This window comes from Marmota flaviventris, chromosome 7 (genome assembly GCF_047511675.1).
Source record: "Marmota flaviventris isolate mMarFla1 chromosome 7, mMarFla1.hap1, whole genome shotgun sequence".
NCBI classification, from domain to species: domain Eukaryota; kingdom Metazoa; phylum Chordata; class Mammalia; order Rodentia; family Sciuridae; genus Marmota; species Marmota flaviventris.
Window position 1 is genome coordinate 91,824,274 of NC_092504.1, and position 15,582 is coordinate 91,839,855.

Genomic DNA, 15,582 nt, shown 5'->3' on the forward strand with positions numbered 1-15,582 from the left:
GTTAATAATCTCTTTGGCCTCTGTAGGATGGTATTTGTGAGAGGAAGTAAAGAGCAATTCTGGAGGCAGGGAGGCAGGAGTGATCATTCACCTGGACAGTCACCAGAGGAGAGAAGGAAGTTGTTAAGCTTAGTCTAGTTGCCAAGAAGTTGAAGAAAACTGGACAAATCAAAAGGAATTGAGGAATAAAATTGGCATGCGCTGGTCATCATAAGAGGTAAAGGGGATGAAAAGTGGAAGCTAACTACCAGATTTCTGAGCTGGTTAATTGGATAGTGGTACCATTTAAATAAATAGGGAAAAGAATGGTGCTAACTTTCGGATATGAGGTGTCCCCCAAAAGCCATAGAGGTGAAATAATTTGATTGTCAGAGCTACGACCTAACCATTCCACTCTAATTTGAATGGCCTGACAGAGTGGTAACCTAGTAGGTAGGTGGATTTGGTTGGATGAGATGGGCCACTGGGGATGTGCCCCTGGGAAAGGTTCATCTTTCCTGCAGCACCTTCCCCTTCCTTTCTCGGCTTCCTAGCAGCCATGAATGGAGCAGCACTCCTCCACCATGCCCTTCCTCCATGATGTTCCATCTCATCTCAGGCCCAGAGGGATGGAACACACCAACGAGGGACTGACCCTCTGAAATCCTGAGCCAAAATTAAACTTTTCCTCCTCCAATTTGTTCTTGTCGATTAGTCACTGTAATGAAAAGTTGACTAACATAAACAGGTTGAGAAGCTGAGTGGTAAGTTCTAACCTTTATTTAGAAAAGTTCATTTCAAGAGAGTAAGCCTTTTTAAGTAACAGAGCCTGAAATTGAATTCAGATCCTCTGATCATCATTCCCAACCTACCCCCATCAGTCTAGTTGCTTTCTATCCATGAAGTCCAAACACCCACCTAGAATTCAATCTACAGTTTTATTCCAGACGGATTGTTACCAAACCCCCAGATAGGATTATAAATATTCTTTTGTCCCATGCTGCATTTCATATCTGCCCCCATAAACCCCCCAAAAAATCCTTGGTTTAGCATTGCATTGAACCCTACTGACATAAGTTTCACACGGTAAAATCTTTTTATCAGTTTCAGTAGAAATCTGACCCACGGAAAGATGAATGGAGCAGGCCTTCTGTGAAATAGGTTGAAAATAATTGCATGTCAGGCAGGTTTTGGAGAGAAGCCAGTGAGGTATTAAGTGAAAATGTGGAGAAGCAGACCCTCTACTGCTCTGAATTTGAAAGCTCAAACATCGGGGCAGGGAAATATTTTATCCTCATTTGAAATGCATGTGATTTATTTCCTCTGACTGCTAATTGCTGCAGAAAGTGTAGAAGTGGATTTCAAAAAGAAATTCAACAAAGCTGACCTGGCTTGAAAAATAAAGTTAAGAGGAAAAAAATATTTAAGAGGTATTGGTTTGAATTTACAGGCTCCAACAGTGATCAGCATAGCACAGCCAGAACAATGAGAAGGTAAATAAATGTATTCAAAGTTCTAAGCAGGAGAAGATGAGCAGGAAAGGACAGATTCCAAGCCCTGAAATAACTGGGAGTTTAACTTGGTAAAGTGTTCCCTATGTTCAATTTTTTTTTTTGTAATTATTCAATTGTTGAGACTGTAAGATTTTGGTTGGATGAGACATGGATTTTATCCATTTGTTCATTTATTCATCAAGTATCTACTAAGTTCTCATTGTGCAAAACATTTTTTTAGATCAGTGGTTCTTTTTGTTGTTGTTCTAATTAAACATACCAGGAGAGTGCATTTTGACACAGCATAAAGCATTTTGACACAGCATACATAAATGGAGTATAACTTCTCAGTCTTCTGGTTGTGCATATTGTATAATCACACTGGTCATGTAATTATATATGCACATAGGGTAATAATGTCTGATTCATTATATTATCCTTCCTACCTCTATCCCCCCCCATTTATTCCTGTCTAATCCAAAGTACCTCTATTCTTCCCTAGTCCCTCCTTATTGTGAACTAGCACCACATATCAAAGAAAAAGAAGAATGAAATATGGTATTTGCCTGTAAATGGATGGATCTGGAGAATATCATGCTAAGCAAAATAAACCAATCCCCCCCAAAACAAAGGCCAAGTGTTTTCTGTTATGTGGATGCGAGATCAGTGCTTCTTAACCTGGCTATTTCACTCCTCTAGACTTCCCCCCACTAGGATATAATTGGTAAAGTTTGGAATCATTGTGGGTTATAACCAGGGCAAGGGACAGAAGGCTACCAGCAGCGGATAGATTTAATGTCCTCCAATGCAGTTAATATCCTATAGTGCAGAAGACAGCACCCTGGAAGAGAAATATCTAGCCCCAAATAAAAGTAGTATCAGTGCTGAGAAATTTTGTTCCAGATGCTAATCAATATAGCAAAGAAAGAGAGAGAAAAACCACAACTCTTTTGAAACATCTTTAAGTGATGGGGGAAAAAATGATTAATGAAAACTATACGGCGTACAAGATAGCAATAAGATACTATGAAAGAAAATATAGCAGATGGTGGTCATGGCTGTTACTATATAGGTCTCCTTAACAAGACGAATTTTGAGCAGGATCTTAAAGAAAAGCAAGTCATGGTATGAAAATCAGGTCTCATACCAACATCTTCCACACACGCTGGCAATCATGCATGAATTTAAAGTAAAAATGAACTGGATAAGTGTGAGCATCATTGCTTTTCTTTTCCCCTTTATTGGCAAAACCTTTATGCTGGTTTAGACATGTAAGACATAATACTTCTTTTTGTGTGCGTGTGTATGTGTGGTACTGGGAATCAAACCTAGGGCATCACACATGTTTGGAAAACACCACTGAGCTTAATCCCAGCCCTTCATTGTCCATTGTTTTACATTTTAGACATATGAGAAACAATCCCCTCGGCTAATTGAAACAGATACTTCTAATTCCAGTTAATCGATTATTGCAGATCACAGGTTCAAAATATCTACAAAACAATTTTATATTCTACGTAAGTGTGTACTATATGTGGACATAGTGTACACAGTGATTCTATTAACATGCTCTTACCACACAGGATAATCTGAGGGTCTAAAAGGTTATCAAGAATTGAACCCAATGTATAAACATGGGAAAGTCAATATTGCCATATTTTACTGTGTAGATGTTGACACTTCATTAGAATATATCATGAATATTCTGTGCTTCCTAATCTTGCACCAAAACCAGTTTAGTAGTAAATGATTTTTAAGTTAAATAGGCACAGTTGTTGTCTTAAAAAAAAAAAAAAAAAAAGCTTTATTTAATGGTTATGCCCCACATGCAAAAAAAAAAAAAAAAAAAAACAAAAAAACAATTGGCATAAAATCTGCAACAATTATGTGGTGGAATGTGGTACAGCTTGAGTGTTTTGGTGTGAATTTTTTGTTGTTTTTAATTTGTATGCATCTTTATGAGAACATATAGTGGAAAAAAAATACAGGACTTGAGTTTTCCTGATAAGCTTTTCCCATTTCTAAATCTTGCTAATGATTCACGGAAAAAAAAGTTTAAATACATTTACCGGTTGAACATAGTCTTCATATAAACAGTAAAATATAGCTGGGTTCAGTGGCATACACCTGCAATCCTAGTGGCTGGTGAGGCTGAGGGAGGAGGATCATGAATTCAAAGCCAGCCTCAGCAACTTAGCAAGGCCCTGAACAACTTAGTGAGAGCCTATCTCAAAATAAAAAATAAAATAAAAAGAACTGGGGATGTGGGTCAGTGGTTAAGCATCCCTGGGTTCAATCCCTCATACCAAAATAAAAAAATAAATAAAATACATAAAAAAATTTTGCTTGCAACGAACGGCTAGGTAATGAAGCTTCACTTTTCTCAGAGTATTGACTGTTTTCTGAGTATTCCTTCATTAAAAGAAATCTAATTTTACATCTTAACTTGATATTTCCCTTCTATGCAGAAATAGAGTAAGAGAACAAAACACATTGAAATTATAATTGTAATATTTAAAAATATTAATCGAGTTTTGAATATTTTAAAAACAGTAGCACCATTGCAACATAAAGACAATCCTAAATGTGTGGCATTAACAAGCAATTCAAATTCTAGGAGAATATGTATTTTTAATATATTATTTTTATTTTTAGATGTATAATTCTTTTACAGTATAAAAGAAAGGAGAAAAGTTATTTTATTTAGAAGTTTGATTATCCCAGAAAATAATTATTAATTTCTTCACTCCTGCCTGGTTATAAAATTTGATATTAGGTTTAGAGGGATAAACTATCTCTGTCTTCTAGTACGAGATAGATATGTGATTTTTGTCTGTCTTTGCTAATAATGGCAGAATTTCAAAAACACAATAGAGAGAAGAAAGATAAAAATGGATAATTCCCTCCATTGAGTTAGACCTACACCCCGGAGCTGTGCTTCTGGCACCAGTGAGTGGTAGTCAAGACTCAGTTAAGATTAACCAACCATGGGGCAGGGCATTTTTTTATCCAGCAGGGTTTTTATTGCACACTGTTATTACACTCATTGATTGTAATATGTATGCACTCATACATTTACTTACTCATTCCCTTAACAAACCTAGCGATCAAGTACATGCCAATCTTCTACGCACTGAAGACGTAAATGCTCTGCCTTCCAGAAGTTCAGCCAAGTAAAAGAGACATTGACAGGTAAATAACAAACATAGGAAATGCAGCAAGGTTGTAAGACATGAAAATACTTTGAATGTGAAGACTCAGAAAGATGGACTTGAAAAAATGAGTAAGAACTTAGAGAATAACCAGGATGTGGACAAGCACTCCAGGCTGAGGTGACAGCATGTATCAAGGCCTACTGGTCCAAAGTAAAATGTCTGCAGTCAGAGATATGAACTGAAAGAAGAGTCAGGTTGGGTGAAGCCTTAGATTCCATTTAAATGTAGGTGATCTCCAGGCTTTTTCTACTTCTCATTTAATTATTATTTTTGGTAAAATATACAGGACATAAAATTTGTCATTGTAACTATGTTTAAGTATGTTCACATTATTGTGTAATCATTACCATCATCCACCTCCAGAACTTTTTCCATTTACCCAAACTGAACACTTATACCTGTTAAGCAATATCTCCCTTTTATGCCCCTTTTCCTTGTCCCTCACAACTACCCTTCTACTTTCTGTCTGTATGGGGTTGACTACACCTTGTAAGAGGGGGAATCACACTATTTGTCCTTTTGCATCCTCTTTATTGGTCTTAGCATAAAGTCTTCAATATTTGTCTGTTGTATGTGTCACAATTTCATCCACAACTTTTATGGAGTCTCAGTTAAACTTTTTTGAGCATTTACCTCCAATATGTGTACAACATTTATCCATCATTATAAAGCATACACAAAGGATAAGATTAAAAATTAACTTTTTTTTTCTCACCATGGATGGTCTTTAAAAACTCCTGGAGTATATTTACCCTTCTTTGGGGTAAATGTGCCACTGCTGGAGAAAATGGAAATTTGAGGAATGTTTGGCCTGAAAGCAATGTAGTTTGATACTCTGACCCAGTTTTTCATTAAACACCCTCATTCAGGTATGTGAAGATGAGCAGTTTTCAAAAGTTAGATAGCTCAGATAATCACTATTGTATTTGTAGAGTGGAGTATTATAGTAATTCTATGAAGTATAAACTTTATTTGGTGCAATTGCACATCTTTCTAATTTATATGCACATAAAACATTTTGTTGAAAAGCATAAAAAACACAGCTCCTGGAAAATACTTGGTTATTGTTTACTTCAATATTACAAATGAACGTAGGTTTTAAGGGTATCTTGAGGTTTTGAAGTATTGTTTAAAAGTCTAGCAAACTCAGTCCATTCTTTTAAAACATCACAAAGCAGGTACTACTAAACACTGAGGTTAGAACAATAGAAAATCCATGTTGGTTGAAAGCACATTGATCCTGAAGCCAAGTGAACCTCTGTAAAGCTTATACTTAAATGTAAAATAGAGACAAAAATAGAATCAAGTAATTTCAGACAATAATCAGTGAAGGCCACTAAGAGGATTTGAACATATGCCCTTGAATGTGCCACTTTGGCATATTGATTATTTTGAGCTGAATGCACTTGAGTAGATGCAGAAAGTATTCTCTTCCCTCTTCTTTCCAACTGAAAGCAGGGCATAAATTTCCAACTTTAAGAAAAGTGACATCCCTGAATCAGGTAGAGGAGAAAGACCTACCACTGGAGATGGGGAGCTGACAACAAACCTTATGAAAATAACCCTTATCTTCCTTTGGTTTCCCCCATATAGTTTGTAATGACTTTCTCATAATTTACTGCCCCAGCCCAAATCCTTTTGTTCTTGCTTTTTGACATCTCCATAATTTATGATTTGTTGTTGTTGCTGTTGTTAAAATGGTGCATAACCCCCTACCCCCCGCAACCTCACACACACCCAGGTCTGACTGCTTCTTTGGAATTTTTAACTTCTTTCTATAAAGACCAGTCACACCACATAAAAATATTATCCTCAAATAAATTCTGCATGTTTTTTTTTCACCCTGTTAATGTCTTATTGTTACAATTCACAGGCCCCAGTCACATAATCTAGGAGGGCAGAAGAAAAACATTTTTTTTCCTTTGCAGGGATGGATTCTGCAGGAAGGTGAGCAGACACCTCAATGATGAGAATTTGTACTGGCAGAGATCTGGGGGGAGAAACTTTCAGGCAGAGAAAAAAGCCAATACAAAGGCCAGGAAGCAGGTATAAATTTAATTCTAAACTCTTGATTGCTAAAAATAGTAAGTTGCTTGTTCTCATCTGGGGAAGGAATGTGTTCTAATTCTCAAAGGGAGTCAAAGTTTTTCCTTGAATAAAATCTGGATGGCACTTAGAAATGTAAACAATGTCTTCATCAGCCTTTCACAACAAATACTGCTTTTTGTAATGACATTGCAGACTTAACATTAACAAGCATTCAGGAAAGACAATTTCTGTGAGGGGCTATAGTGACTCAAATACTTAGACCAGTAGCTAGATGACATGACCTTTAAGTTTTCTCTTTTAAGTGACAGCTGCATGCCAGACAGTACAAGATTTCATTCTGTATCAAGGACCTTAGTGTAGGTATCCCAGAGTATTCATTTATTCCTAGATTCGTTAATCAAGAAAGAAACTGTTCAGAACCTTGGACAAAAGCTTTTAATCATAGCACTATTTTCCTGCTTCATTTAAGTTATGACTCACAATTTAAGTTGGCTTCATAGAATTCTATTGAAATATTACCTGCCCACATAAAGAGCTGCTTGTTTCCAGTATATAATTCCATTCTTTTCATTTGCAAATGTATTCCTCCCCCCTTCCTTTGCTATAGAATAGGGCTTTCACTTTATCAGGTATATATTAAGTTTTAGTGAGATGCAAACAAATGACAACTGGCATAAAATTAAAGAAGAATATTGAGATAGTCAATGAAGTGGGAAATAAACATCATAGGGCAGGTTTGCATAACCTAAGTTTGTAATTTTGTTCCCTGATAATTAGGCAGAGAAAACAAGTATTTATAAAACAGTGCCACTGGCAGGAACATGCCACGGTAATTTAAAAGAAAGAATGCATATTTCAAAGCATAAATTGACAACAGGTCAAATTTTAATATGACAGCGAAAGAAAGATTCATATTAAAAACATGTATGGAAACACCCAAATTGCTTTGATTTATTAGTAAACCATACATAGAAAGTACTTACTGAGTCACTTAATTGGATGCATTCTATTTTACGAATATTTAAATCACCTGAATTCAAATCTAAGCTTTACCATCTTACCATAACTGAAAAGGTGTTCGGATTAAGTAACACTGTCAAAGTCCCTGGTTAGCACAGTCCCTCACAGGTAATAGATAACAGTCTATCCCTTCTCTCCCTTCCTTTCCTCTTCCTGTCCAGGACCTAGTACAGAAGGTGAATGAAATCCTGAACATGGAATATGTGCCCAACCACTCACAGCAGCTTCTCTTGTGGGACCTGGAGGTAGAGTCCGACAATAAGGCTGACAAACTATGCCCACATATTTAAAAGTTGTAAATTGAGCAAGCAAACCATTAAATAATATGTGACATATCTTTCTATCTTGAGAAATCTCCATTTGTAACAACGTGGAAGCCACCTTCTAATATATTTTTCTCAGATTCCCTTAGAGTTTAATGCCAAAATTCATCAGGGCCTCATGGGGCTCACTTACCCTAGCCGGTCCTGAGGATGATAATCTTGCTCTTTCTTCTACCAGCTCTCCCACTTAAAGGGATCCTGGTATGAATGTCCCAGCAGGATCAAGCTCCAGAGACACCCCATCATCAATTGTCCCTCAAGCCTAAAAGTTTACACACCCACAAACACAATCTATCCTTAAGAGAATAGGAAAGGAATAGGCTCGTGTAGGCTGAGAGCCAGTATTAAGGCCTTTTGAAACATAAAATTCCATGGTCTCAGGTAGATGCTAAAAATGAGGATAGGGGTTCTAAAAGGTAGTAATCTTGGCCTCAAGGATGCCTCACCTATCTGGTTGGGAGGGGACTGCAGAAGGATATTCTGAAGCATGCTCGAAGCCAAGTCTTACCTGTTTTTAAGTGTGATATTGCTTGCAAGTTTAACAATTTTTGTGACAATCCTACTTTCAGCAGGAACTCAATACCCACAAAAGTCCTGAAGTTAATATGATTGTGGCATCAAGAAAAAAAGTAATTCCATAAACAGAAGGGGTTTTTTTTTTCCTATATCAACAGAAATAAAGATAAACTTAGCTGAACTGTTTCTCTCTTGTCCATCTTTTTCCCAACTATATTTATTATATTTTAAGGTACATTTCTATTCATTTTTGGTACATGCCTTGTACCCCCCACACTCTTTCTTCTTCCCTTATCTTCCATTCTGCCCTCCCTCTTGATTTCTGATTTTATGTTTTGATAAACTAATAACTTTTGTAGATAAAAAAAATCACAACCAGAAGTTAGAGCTAAAGCCACAACAGTCAAACATGGAGGAATAATTTTGCCTTTCACAATGCGATAGTATAAGAAGATCTCCAACCTTCCTGATTTCTGAGGCTCACATTTTAACACACATGGTTCTTCTCAACAGTATGAAATACCTTTACTGAAAAAGAGGGAAAGTAAAATATCAGGCTTCACTTTGGTTTTCATGCATGAGTGAGACAGAAACGTCTTAAAGGGCTTTGACTTTCATCAAGGTTTGCCCTTCAGACAATGACACACCCCTATTTGTACTGGTGTCGCATTACTGATTCAGGCACTTCCCATTTCACTGAATGGTGTTATCCACAGGCAGGTAAAGGGAAGGAGCTGCTCAATACTCAAAGGACAGGCAGGAATAAAAATAAAATAAAAAGGACTCTTAGCCCTGGGTTAGAAACATGCACAGAGAGCCCAATAGCTTGTTTCATCCCACCCTTTATAAGGTCGGAATAAAAGACAACGAATCTTCCCATGTGAACAACCCCTGCTCATGTACAGATTGTTTACAGTCATTACAAATTATGTGGTCTCGTGCTTTTATCAAGTCTAACTTATTAGTTGAGCCATTTGTCCTTATACTGAACAATATTTATTTATTTTTTGTAGCTGTAGATGGATAGCATGCCTTTTTTTTATTTGTTTATTTTTATGTGGTGCTGAGGATGGAACCTAGTGCCTCATACGTGTAAGGCAAGCGCTGTGCCCTGCACAATATTTTATTCTGTATAAAGTTCCTGCTATCGAGTGATTCATTATTTTCAATATAGTAAGAAAACTAACCAATCCTTGCTTAATGAGAATAAAATGATTAATAATAATAATAATAATAATAATAATAATAACAATAGAAGGTACCACAGACCTGCTATGAATTGAAGACAGGATTTTTGACATGTGTTACTGCAACAATAATGACATTTTATCCATTTTCTCTAATTCTTGCTTTCGGCGCTTAATTAGCAAAAAATACACATTGGCTAAAAAATTAAGCAGAGGTGACTTAGTGCTACCATAGAAGGTACAGGTGATTGACCGTTGTCTTGCTCAATTTAGTCTGCTTTAACAAACAGATTGGGTGATTAAACAAGAAGCATTTCTTTTTCATCATTCTAAATGCTGGAAAATCCACAGTCAAGGTCCTGGTAGATCCATTCCTAGTGAGTACCTGCATCCTGGTTTGCAGATCTCCACATTCACACATGGCAGATAGCAAAGAGAAGCAAACTGTCTCCTATCTTTTCTTACAAGGGCACTAATCCCATTCATAAGGGCTCTACTTTATATTTCCCAAAGTCTCCACTTCCAAATACCGTCACATTGGGGATTAGGTTTCAATATACAAACTTAAAAGGGATACAAACATTTAGTCATGGTACCAATATTGGAAAATAATGTCAATAATCTTAATCATTTAGGGTTTTCAAAAATATTGCTTAATGTTAATCAATACAATTTTTTATTAAAAGTTTAGTCATTGCAGAAATGTCTCAAGTATACACCCATGCACATACACGCACACATACCACATCCCTATGTCTACATTCTATAGATATCTTCATCTGCATATGCACAGACATGCTTGTATATAACTTTAAATTACGCACATTTCAAATGTGGAGTTAACATGCATCATCCAAGACAAAATCCCTTCTAAGTTTTTAACAACCAGATCACTAAATTTCCCCTATTTAGATCATCTCTAAGGCTTCCAGTAAAATGGGGATCATGAGTTGAGCTAGCCTGGAAGGATGACATAGCTCTTGGAATTAATGGAAGAAAAGGACTGAACTGAGGTCTGATCATTGTGTGCTCTAGAAAGCAGAGTCTGGAATGAGATAAGCTTCCACTAAGAATTACTCATTATATTGGAAATTCTGTATATTTCTACCTCTGATATGTTTACATATACTTTTTGCTGAGGAATTTCCTTTATTGATGGAGACATGTGTCTTCATGTATGAAGACACATATGCAAGAACTCTTATTTCCCACCCGGGTTCCTTTCTTTAAACCAGCTCTCAACCTTGGCCAGATCATTTAAGGAATTCATTAATTCTTTTTAGCAGTTACTGAGCAGTTACTCTGTGCTTGGCATGATTGTGTGCAAAGATGGAACAGTTAACAAAACAGATACATCTTTTTCATGGAGTTTGGGGGCAGGGATTTGAGAGAAATTGGATGCAAAATGAGTCAATAATAGTCAATAAGTACAAAACAATAGAATTTCCGACAAACTACAGTGAAGAAGTTAAAATACTCCTCCCTCTCTTCCCATTCTCTAGCTTCTCCCCATCCCCAACTCATCATCTCTTAAAGGCCCAAGAACCTTCCCCACCATTCCTCTCCTGTGGATCTGCTGGTCCCATCTACTTCCGTCATGCCAGTTCACTGCATTGATTTGTTTTCCCAAGATAAACTTTAAGCCTCTTTGCAGTAAAGGTCAAACATATTTTATTAATCATTTTGTAGTTGTGATTCCTAGCACACAGTCTGTTTTCACTCACCATTGTAACCTCCAAGACACAGCATATAACATGTGCAATAAATGCCAACAAACTGAATGATTCTGTTGAAGGGATGAAAAAAACTAACATTAAGTTAGCATTGAGCTATGATTGTGCAGCTTAAATAGTCATGATTTGGTAGCCTTGATGTCAATGTTCGACAGAGGCTTTAGGATAACCTCTTGAGAGCCATGTTCTATTGTTCCAATCCAGGCACTCTTATCCATGGCACCATTTTGTAAAGTTATTATTGCAATTTAAGATTTACACCACTAATGTGATATCAGAAAGTAAGTAGATAGGAGATGTAGTCATCAGTTGACTCAAGCTCACAGGCACTGAAGAAAGATCTTACATTATCCAGAATCCAGAGACCATGCTTCTAAAGAGAATTAGAGCAGTGAATACTAAAGTACCAACACAGCACTCAAGAACAACAGTTGAATAATTTGAGGACAGTGGAGGTACTAGAAATTCCAGTCTTCGAAAGAACACTGTGAAATCACAATGGCTTTGGGCCAACAGTCAAAGGGCTCTAAACTGCCCAGGTCTTTATTTAATGCCTCTTGAGGTCTACAAGTTTCAAGAAAAAATGGAAGATGCCATTTCAACAATAAAGAGTTTCTTAAAGAAATATTGGAGTCATCTTCATGGTAGTAGACCTAGTACAGGCCAGGAAGCAAATCTGAAGAATGAATTTCTTTGAACATTAATCAGAAAATTCCTCATAATGTTTGGCAAAACAGTTAGAGCAGAATCATTCTAAAAACTCTATTACATACTAGATCTCAGCTTGGATTTTATTGAGTTACACCTAAAGAATTCTTTTTATCAAGAGGCCAGTCAAATTAACAGCTCTGATGCACTCTCACATTCTCCCTACTAATTTTTCTCAAGCAACAAATAGTTCTAGGAACATGGGTGAGCTCCTGTGTCTTCCTTCTACCTTCAAAGACAGAAACCAACAAAGTTTGTAGAAACCCACAAATCACATGGAGTATCTAAGAAGCCTGAGGTCTCCTGTAAAGTAACAACATGCATCCACTCTGGTTTGTGGTTATAGACTTATTTTTAGGTAAATTTAGGAAAAGAATAGCAAATATTGAGTAGCAAAAAATCCTTTCTATTTTTATTCTACCAATGTAAAATCTGAACCACAACATTGCTGAATTAGAAAAACTCAGACAGAAAAAAACATGTTATTAGGGATCAAGTAATGAAATTTTCCTGAATTTATATATGTAGTCTCTTTACCAAAGAACAAAGAAGAATTTTAAAAATGATCAATAAATTTATGTGAATTTAGATTAATATAGGATACACCCTGTTCTATTATTATAGTACCATTATTCCTAGAATTTTAAATAACTACAGTTTATTGAGCACATAACTTGTGTTGGGCAATATAATAAATGTTTTATGTAATTTTCCAATTTTATTTCCTCAACAACACTATATATGCAGTAAGTATCGTTAGTTTCACATCCACAAATAGGGAAATTGGGATTCAGAAATATTAGGTAATTAGCTCTAAATCTTGTAGGTAGTAAATTGAAGAGTCAGGATTAGGAAGCAAACGTGTATGAGTTTAAAGTATGTGTTCTTTCCAATGTATAAATTGCCTTCAGAGAAATTAAACTCAGAGATCAAACAATATTCTTCCTTCATTAAATACAAAATTTAAGGATAAGACTGACAGTGCTATCTAATGCTAAACTATGTGTAATTTTTAAACCATTAATTCATAGTAATAATTTTTAAAGATTTAACTTAAATGCATTTAACTTATTTTACTTAAATTGATTTGCATTACTGAGTCTAAGCTCATTTCTGAGGAAAGCCATATGCTAAGTGCAAGCATATTTCATTGGTCTTTCTAAGGTCATTACAGTTTTTGAGTCCAGAATGACGGTTCACAATGGAATGGTGAGAGTTCAAACACACATTGTGTTTAAAGCAGGAAAGTCAGGATCTGGAAGAGCACCTAGCAGGAACTGCAGCAGAGACTTAAAACACTACAATACACAATCAACATTAAATGAAGTTTTACTAGAGCAAATGAGGTTTAGGAGAACGAATAGATGGAAAGAGACAGAAATTCAGGGCCTGAAACAGATACATGTTATAATACCTGTGTCAAAATAAACTGAAGTTATTTTCTCTAAAGTCATTCAGCATAAGTATGCTAAATACCTCTTACCATATTTGGGTGTTATTCAATTCATTCTAAGGGAAGGATCACCCAAGTGATTGTCAGCAAATCCTGTTATACCATTCTGCGAACTATATAACATGATTTACTTTTCACAGATGTGATTGTAGCTTCATGTTGCTTAAGGTAACCACAATCACAGTTCAGCACGATTACCTAGATACACCGATTTCATGGTGTAACATCCCACATCTACCTATTGAGATAAACTATTTTTTGTAGGTTTCTATATCATTTGCTTTTTGTTGCTTCCCACTTCTTAAGTTGGGTTGGAAGGGAAAGCAGAGGAAAAGGGAAGTAGAAGAAAAAAATATTATGTGCATACACACAAAAACAAAACAAAAAGAAATATTAAAATAATTCAAATTTGGCTCTTTAAGTATTGATTCATGTAATGAATTCTCCCTATAATTTTTAAGACACATTTACTTGCATTTCTTATTTTATGAGAAGGAAAGGTAGTATTAATTTCTCCTCTGCTTTAAGTGTTTCCTTTGCAAATGGGAGTGTAGCAAAAACAGAGCTGGAAGTGCAATAACATGGGACAATTGATTTCTTTTTTTTTTTTTTTTTGTTACCTTGTAATTTCTGGTTGTATTCAGTTCTGTCAGACTGGCTCCTCCTCAAAGTACCAGAGTGGTCCCCAGAAACACTGCTCTCAACCACAGTGTCAGTCTTCCGTCTCTCCAGCATATACATCCTGGGCCTCAAGAAGGTCAGGTTCTTTCTCTTGGTGCCCATGTTTTCTTTCCCAGTGGCACCTTTGGGCTCCATCTGGGGCAAAGACAACCTTCAGGGTTTTGCAGGCAACAGTGCTAAGGTACTTCAGGGTGAGGGTGAAAGCCACTGGAGTGAGGAGTTTAACTGCCCCCTTCTAACTAAACAGCTTCGCTCCAGGGTTACCTGGCTGTGACTGCCACCTCTACGGAGTCCCAGAGCTCCACCCCTATGAGGTCATTCTATTTTATGCCTAGAATCCGTCTGGGGAAGCTGCCACCTGTTACCTGAGAGACTTGCAGCACAGAGCTAGGCAAAGCAGGGACTGTGCTGTCACATGCTACTGAAGCAAACAAAAATCCTATTGTGTGGGGCAAGGCCTGGGGGTTGATGTGGGGAAGAAAAGTGAGCAAGGTGAGGCCAGGAGGAAGGGAAGTACGAATTAGCATAACCTGCGGCTTTTGGGTTTAATGTGTGCCTATGGGTGTGTACAGGTGCGCTTGGGACACTGTGTTGTGCTTTGCTGCCTGGAGGAAAACAGGATCCTGTGTAGCCTCTAATGAGGATCATTCACCTGCAACCCAGGGAGTCTGGGCTGTGAGAATTTGCATTAGCATGACAACAGAACAGATTGTTTTTAATTTTGACTGTAAGTACTCAAAGTAATGCTTCTGCTTTTAAAAATCAAACATTCAGAGGTTATTTATTAAAAACATACTTGCCAAACCCTGATCCAAATTCCTGAGAAAAAAGGATTCATGTTTGAGAGTGATCTGGTAGAAGTCATAAGAAGCAGAGGGAAATGCCCACAGAAGCCTAGAACCTTCTCAGTTTCTTATTTTCCACATACTACTCTTGAATTAAATCAATTCCTTGGTGTTTGAAACCCTATTCTATGTCTTGGTCTCTCGGAACACAAGTGCAGAGTCAGGCTTGATTTCTTTAATCTGTTCCATAGATGGACTTCCAGGAAAGGGCAGTCTGTTTGGGGAAAATAAGAGAGGGAAAAATGTTTGAACTGAGGAGGAATGCAGAAAGCAGAAAAAAATGGTAGCAAGCATTGAGAGAAAGAAAGGCAAATGGTGAGAGGCCTTGCATAATTTTTTTTGAGGTTTTTTTCCTTGTATTTACTGAGATCTCTCAAGGG

At 36.8% G+C, this 15,582-nt stretch overlaps 1 protein-coding gene across 1 annotated transcript in view; it reads right to left on the bottom strand.

Annotated features, from left to right (window-relative positions):
• Arhgef38 (Rho guanine nucleotide exchange factor 38) overlaps positions 1 to 14,492 on the bottom strand; it is a 128,749-nt gene extending 114,257 nt beyond the window's left edge. The window contains exon 1 of the mRNA XM_027935539.2: positions 14,297 to 14,492. Within this exon, the coding sequence (XP_027791340.2) occupies positions 14,297 to 14,492 (196 nt within the window). The remainder of the gene's footprint in view (positions 1 to 14,296) is intronic.
• Positions 14,493 to 15,582: the final 1,090 nt, after the last annotated feature.